Here is a 7591-nt window from a genome sequence, read left to right as displayed (position 1 = left end):
CTCCACATTCCCACAGCAATTTGAGGTTGTTGTTTTTTTGGTTTTTGGTTTTTAAAAACTCTTCTTGAGAATTCACCAGCATTTTAGCATGAATTTATCCCAATACACACATTTTGGTATGCAGGTTTGAATAACACAATTTTTTTTTTGAAACTTATTTTCCCTAATATGATGCATCTATTAATGTTAATATCATGAAAATATATCTTTTGGGGACCTTTCCCACAATACACATATTTTTGCACACATTATTTTGTTGGAGGACTGCGTCTGAAAATTTGAAAATTTTGAAAGGATAATTGTGCCTCGATTCTCATGTTGATTTGAGAAGTGTGGAATGGGTAGTTTCTCATTAAAATGCAAACAAAATTGAATTTTGTTCCCATCCTTTGTCTGGATAGAATGATAGGTTGTTATAGCCAATGCAATACATATTTAGTGTGGACCCATTGAAATCAATGGTGCTAGGTTCATTAATTTCAATGGGTCTGCTCTAAGCAGAGCTTAGTTTAATATGTGGAACAGGACAAAATAAGATGGAAATGTTAAAAAATTATCCGTGAGAAGGAAAGGAACGTGAAAAATTCAGTGACTTACCAGTGATGATCGGATGGGTCCCTCTTCCCAAAGATGAGCACAGTGACACACTGCTGTACAAAAACCTGACCTTATTTCCTGGAATAGAACATCATCAGCACCTATATCACATGACAGAAGAACAGACAATGGCACAACAACTTTTGCTTTTCCAAAGTGGAATACCTTCAGTTTCCAAAGAAGCTGTAGTTAATGACATATTGAATGTGTATCATGCTTACCTGACTGGAAGCAGAAAAGGAAGGGTGCTTTAGTCATCCATAATAATGTCAAACATTCATAGTGTATCCTACCTCTTCCTCCTCCTCCTTCTTTTTCTGCGATCCCTTGTAGCCGAGTAAGATTGTCTTTCATAAACACGGTTCTAACAGTGAGTCCGTAAGTGACTGTGGAGGCCAATTCTGGATCCACACATCCTTCCACAGTGGGGACTTGGGTTTCCAGGGGGGAGTTGATCGCAGTGAGGGTCTGCCAAGTGTGCCTTCTTCTTAGCATGTTTCTCCCTTTTGTCCTGAGTTAGAGTGTCTTCAAAGTCCATGACACCTTTGGTAAAGGCTGTTCTCCAATTGGAGCGCTCGCAGGCCAGTATTTCCCAGTTGTCAGTGTTTATACTACATTTTTAAAGATTTGCCTAGAGAGTCTTTGAACCTCTTTTGTTAACCACCAGCATTACACTTTCCATTTTCAAGTTCGGAATAGAGTCGTTGCTTTGGAAGACGATAATCAGGCATCCGCACAACATGACCAGTCCAACGAGGTTGATGTTGAAGAATCATTGCTTCGACACTGGTGATCTTTGCTTCTTCCAGTACACTGGCATTAGTTTGTCTGTCTTCCCAAGTGATGTGTAAAAATTTCCAGAAACACCATTGATGGAAACTTTTGAGGAGTTGGAGATGGCCTTTATAAGCGGTCCACGTTTCACAAGTATACAGTAAGGTTGGTAGTACAATAGCTTTGTAAACAAGCCTTTTGGTTTCCCTGTGAATGTCCTGGTCCTCAAACACTCTGCACTTCAATCAGGAGAAAGCTGTACTCATAGAGCTCAGGCGATGCTGGATTTCGGCATCAATGTCGGCCCTTGTGGAAACATAACTGCCCAGGTAGGAGAAGTGATTGACATTTTCCAACATTACACCATTGAGTTGGATTTGTGGCACTGCAGAGGTATCCTACCACACTGAGGTCTTTCAGGTATTTCTTCTGATACCCAGAATCATTGCCTTAGGGGAAGTAGAACGATAGATGTGGTCTTTAGCTTGTTGTCAGCAGGAGAACCATAGAACTGGTACCAAAGACTCACCTTGGCTAGTGGATGTAGAATGCATTTTTTACAAGATAAGAGGTCCCAAATATGAACTTGTAGGCAGTGAAGCTTTGTCTATGCTCAGTTTCTTATAAATTTAACCCAATGCACTGGACCGTTCCTTTAACTTCCTTAACTTGCAGTGGGGGTGTTGAGAAATCAGTGTAAAAAAATGCCTTATTAATTGGTTCTGGAGGGTTACACCACTAAATTTCAACTAAAACAGAATGTACCTGGAAATTGCGCTAGAACTAAGGAATAAATTGGGAGAGAGAAATTAACATCCCACCTTGTTTCAGTGGATTCTGTCTTTCCAACGGAACCACCACCCTTCCTCTCTAAACAATATAGATGTGCATTTTGATCATACTTGCGCTGCATTATGGGTGTTGTTGTTGGACTCCAGCCCCCATCAGCCCCCAGCCAGCATAGCCAGTTGTAGATTATGATGGGAGTTTAATAAGATCTGGAGGGCTGCAAGTTTCCCACCCCTTGCCTAAAGAAAGTGATGTTCATCCTATGGAGCAGCACTTTTCAGAAATATTCCATTGCTCCGGTGAGTATGGGCCTTGCTCTAATACCCCATTCATCACTGCAGCGTTTGAATCCATATTAGGAACCAGTGGACAGGAGGAAGGAAGATTCACTCTGAGATATGCATCCCCCCTTCAGAGCAAACCTGAAGTTCTGCAACCACACCTATTCCCCCACAGGAGTTGATATGGGGTGCATCGATGTTTGCTTTGCACCAGTCTATGTTCCCCCTTTCCCACCTCTCTCCTGTGAGGGACCAATGACCTGCATCAGAAGATTTAGGCTGGATGTGAGGATAGGAAGAAGGTTGATTTCACATGGGCAGGGAACTGATATTTCCTGTGGGTGATATAGGACCATGCACTGTCTATGACGAATGTAGAGTCCCCATATGCTGCTTTCATTGTGGACTTCCACGATGTATCTGGCTATCTATTAGATGGACATGATTCAGCAGGGTTCTTTTCATGTCTCTGTGTTACGGGGTAGGGAATCTCAGGCCCAGGGACCAAATACATCTCTCCAGGCTTTCCCATCTGGCCCTTGGGATTTTTCCATACCACTACCCCTCTCCAACCACACCCTAAGCCACACTCCACATCACCCTTGCTTCACACTATTCTGGAGCGTTTTAGCCTGACTGGACCTTGTAGTCTGATAATGACTCTTGCTTGATAGAGAGGGATGCATGACCATGTGCAGAAACTCGTCTTCTCTATATTTATTGCTCCACCCACTTTTGACTTTCGCCCCCCCCATCCGCCGAGGTCTTATGGTTCTCCAGCTCCCTCTCATGAAGACATCAACTTCTTGTAGTGGTGAGCCTCAGGTACCCACAGAGGCTACTTGCACCATGGAGAACCATGAGCAACCAGGGTTCTCAGCTGCTCAGTATCCTCCATGCGTGGGTACAAAAGGCCCCTTGCTGCAAAGAGTTCAACCTCTTCTTGGCAGGGGTTGGGAGAGTCACATGACCTCAAGGGGATGGGGCTAACTGCTTGGCACCACAGCCCTGCCATACCTGTGTTGCATCTCCCCTCCAGGTCACACCTGGTTGTGTGTGTGTGAAATCAAGTGTCAGGGAATTCCTTGGAATGAAACCTGGACCCAACCAATCTCCTTTTAAACAGGATGCTGCCTTCAACCAAGTCAAACCATTGGTGTATCTCTTTCAGTATTGTCCATACTGATTGCCAGTGTTTCAGACTGTGGACATTCCCAGTTCTCCTGGGAGATTGAAACAGAGACCTTCTGCATGCAAAGGAGGTGCTCTGCTAATCAGCTACGGCTTTGCTCCTCTTCCATTGGACCATAATTTAGCTGCAGTAGGGCCTGGTACAATTTCTTTCCCTGTTTCTAAAGCAATGCTGTAGGAATTGAGCTTCCAAATATACTAAAGAATAGACAGGGAATATTTTGGCTGAGTAAGGGAATGTTTCTTCCCACAAAGTAGGAATGTGTGGTTGTTATTGCTGTAAATCAACTTGCTTACGTGGAAAAGTCACTTAGTAAAGAAATAATGTCAGTGAAATGTACGAAATTTTATTAATGTGCTGACATTCGAAGCCAACAGACAAAGGGGGCTCAAGGGAGACTTGGAAGGGAGGGCTGTGGGGAGGGGAACAACATAGGAAGGAAACCAGACTTTAATGGATAAAAGTAGCAATAGTGGAAATCAGAGGACAGACTTGGTCCCTTGGAGGAAGGAAGGACCCTGATGGAAGCATGAGGCCCACAATGGACTCATTCAGCCTTCAGGCAACATCCTGAATGCAACAAGTGCTCCACTGAGTTGAAGGAAGAACATGTCGGATTGGAAGGGATGTTTGGGAATGTTTGAAATACCCCCTCCCCCGAAATGATTCTGGGATGCATCCTGATCCCAAATCCACCTTTTCCATTTCCCAGGAGCTGAATTGGTAGGTGGGACTAAGAGAAAACCCTGCCTGATCTCCAGGAAAGCCACAGCCCACCAGTGTAGAAAATGCCCACCTAGATGGACCAATGGGCAGACTTGGGAGAAGGCCGCTTCCTACATTCCCATGAAATCACACTGCTTTTATCACTGCTGCTACCAGCCGTCGACCTGAGCTGAGTGCATTTTGGCTGAGTAACAGCACACTTCCTTCTGTGTAGCACAGAGTGTAATATGACAGGAAACCATGAACACAACCTGTTTGAAGGAGATGGAATAAATGAGTGGGTCAAGAAATCACACTGGTGAAATGTATGGCATTTTATTAATTTGCAAACATTATAAGCCAACATACAAAGGAGATCCCAGGGAGAAGAGGAAGGGAGGAGATGTGGGGAGGGGAACGACATAGGAAGGAAACCAGACTTGATGGATCAACGTAGCATTAGAGGAAATCAGAGAATAAACTTGGCCCCCTTGAACATGAAAGGACTCTTTCTTCTCAGCTGCTGGAGGCACGAGGAACTCATCAGACTCATCCAGCCTTTAGGCACAGTCCGATCTCCTCACCACCTTCTCAACAGCCTTCCCTTCATGCGTCACTTTGCAGGTGACTTCCTCCTTCCTCTCCCAGTCGGACTTTCTCATGTTGAGGTAGCTGCTGGCCGCGTACTTGTCATTCAGCTTGGTGGGCGTGGTTGTCTCCACCCCAGAGGAGATGGGGGTGCCATCAGCCTGCCAGGTAACTTCGACAATGCCTGGGTAAAAGCCATCTAAGAGACACACCAGGGTGGCGCTGTCTGAGCTCTTCAATTCTTCTGGGGATGGTGGGAAGATGTTCACTGTTGGAGGTACTGTTGGCTGACCTGGAAGTCAAGGGGAAATCTGGTTAAGTGTCGTGTCTCAGGGGAATATTATATAATAGAGACATATGGGATTGCGTAATTTATTTGATTTCATAAAGGAATTGCAATCGGATCCTATTTCCTTGTTTAAAAAACAAACGCCTCTGGAAGTCATGTCTTCTAGTTTGCGAAGGCTGTCTCCCAGTCCTCAGAGTGTAGGTCCTGGTTGTGCTCTAATCAGAGCAGGACACTCTGAGTGTGTTTCAGAAGCACCCTGTTCTTCCTTTTTGACTGATATATGACACCGAGTCTAACTTACCCTCAGCAGCTCAGAAATAAGAATTGGCAGACACTCATTGGAACACCCCATTCCCACCTTAAGGATTGCTGGCCAAGCCATTTCCCTTGTTCCTCACCTTTGCACATTGCTGGACAATCTGCCTGCTGGATTAATTTAATTTGTAGAAGGGTTGCTTAAATATACTCTTCTGCTTAGATATATGCTGAGAACCTGCCTTCATTACAGTGATGCCCACTAGGATTGGTGCAGCAGAAAGCAAGGGAGACCAATGTTAGGTGGAGCTGGAACCAGTGACAGGCGAAGCCAACTCATTCTAATTTTGTCCCCATCCTCTTCCCTGCTGAGTACTAGAAGAGCAACAGTGAGACTAAGGAGGAAAAGCTGACAGCCAGGGCCACCCCCGTAGTGGTTGCAAGTAAGAAAGCAGTCATGTGAGCGCTGGCTGAGGGCACATTGAGGTTGATGGGGTAGCACTCTATTGACCCAAATGGACCAGCTTCCACTGCCTAGTCAGTGGGTGATTCAATATATGCTTCCATAGTTGCTTAATGGGTTAATGCGGCAAGCTGAGCACTGCATGGAGTGTAAGTCTATAGAATCATAGAGTTGGAGAGCCATAGAGAATGGGGAATTATGGAAGGGCTCCTGCAGGTTACCTAGTCCAACATCCTGCTTGCTGCAGGAGATCCAGAGCTAGAGTGATCTCAGCAGAACTCTGTCCAGCCTACACTTGAAGACCCACGATCTTTATAAGTAATTACATCATTATCCCCTTTATGATGGTCAACAAATCAGAAATCCTCTACATAACTGGTTGGCGTTGCTAAACTTCTCTCACCAACTAGAAGCTTATCTTTCTGCAAACTTAATTGGATCTGCCCTTTGGGGCACCAGAGAACAGGCTGTTGTCATCTTCTGGGTGATAGCCTTTCAGATATTGTTCTTTATACCCCAGCTCAGCTTTTTCTTGTCCCAGCTAAACAGACACAGTTTCTTCAAGTTTTTCCTCATATTTTTCTCACTTTTACCACCCCCCTGGCCAACTTTGTTGTACTTCTATAAACCAAGACCAATGTACTTATATGGGCACAAGATACATCCATCCATAAATCTAACTTCTACAGCGAAGGAAGCTGAATCATTGAACACTGAATACTCTCATACTGGGATGTGAAAGCTCTGGTTATTCAGATGTGGTTGGGCTATGACTCCAATAATCTCTAAGCATTTGCAGCTGATAGGAGCTAGAGCTCAACAATGTTTGGAGGGCCACGGGTTTCACATCCAACTGCTCAATAAGGCATCTCCCAAAGTTATTATGTGGACAAATGCAGGAAACATTGACCAGGAACAGACATCAGAAAACCATACCTATCACTGGTAACTAGGGACAATTGGGGATGATGGGCTGAGCTCTTGTGAATTAGTAATCTGTTATCATAATCTTATCGCCACTGACCACATTCTCAGCCCTTCTTAGAAGATCAGATCTTTAAAATAGGATGTCCTAGAGGAATTAGCTTTGGTATCACACAGAATTGTAAGAGAATACTATACGTTATAGCAGGGTTTTCCCAAACAGATGTATTTTAAAAAATATATATATACATTGACTCGATTCCAGTAAATGCATTGGAATGGTTGGATTCTGCCACTTACTCCTGCCATGGAATCACTAATATATTCAGGAAGAAGACATTCTCCCTAAAAAAACTGAGTCTATCAAAACAGGGGGAACCTGTTTTGAGTTGTTGGACTCAACTCTCCGTAGTTTTGGCCAGCATGGCTAATGGCTAGGGTTATTGCGAGCTGCAGCCCAGAAAAATCTGGAGGAGTCACAGGTTGTCCCATCCTTGCAATGAACTGATGGACAATTCTGGGTGCAATCTAAGAAGAGTTTCTCTTGGAGAAACCTCTTTGAAAATAATTCAATGTGGTGACATTGTGGAAGCTCAAAAATAGTTCCAGCGAACCTTTCTCAGAAAGGGTGCTTGGACTCCAATGCCTTCTATACCCAGCCTACTTTAGAATATCAGATCTTTAAAATAGCATGCCCCCAGAGGAATTAGCTCTGAGATCAAACACTTAGATCA

General features: G+C 44.2%; 1 protein-coding gene across 9 annotated transcripts in view; it reads right to left on the bottom strand.

Moving 5' to 3' along the window:
• Nucleotides 1-4658: 4658 nt before the first annotated feature.
• Nucleotides 4659-7591, bottom strand: part of LOC307204974 (immunoglobulin lambda-1 light chain-like) — a 181748-nt gene continuing 178815 nt past the window's right edge. For all 9 annotated transcript variants that reach the window (XM_079957215.1, XM_079957213.1, XM_079957209.1 and 6 more), the window contains exon 4: nt 4659-5218. In XM_079957215.1, coding sequence (XP_079813341.1) covers nt 4899-5218 — 320 coding nt within the window. In that variant the 3' untranslated portion in view covers nt 4659-4898. The remainder of the gene's footprint in view (nt 5219-7591) is intronic.

Source organism: Podarcis cretensis (genome assembly GCF_951804945.1).
Source record: "Podarcis cretensis genome assembly, chromosome: 16".
NCBI lineage: Eukaryota > Metazoa > Chordata > Lepidosauria > Squamata > Lacertidae > Podarcis > Podarcis cretensis.
Note: the sequence above shows the minus strand (reverse complement) of the source record. Positions and strands in the feature narration are given on the sequence as shown.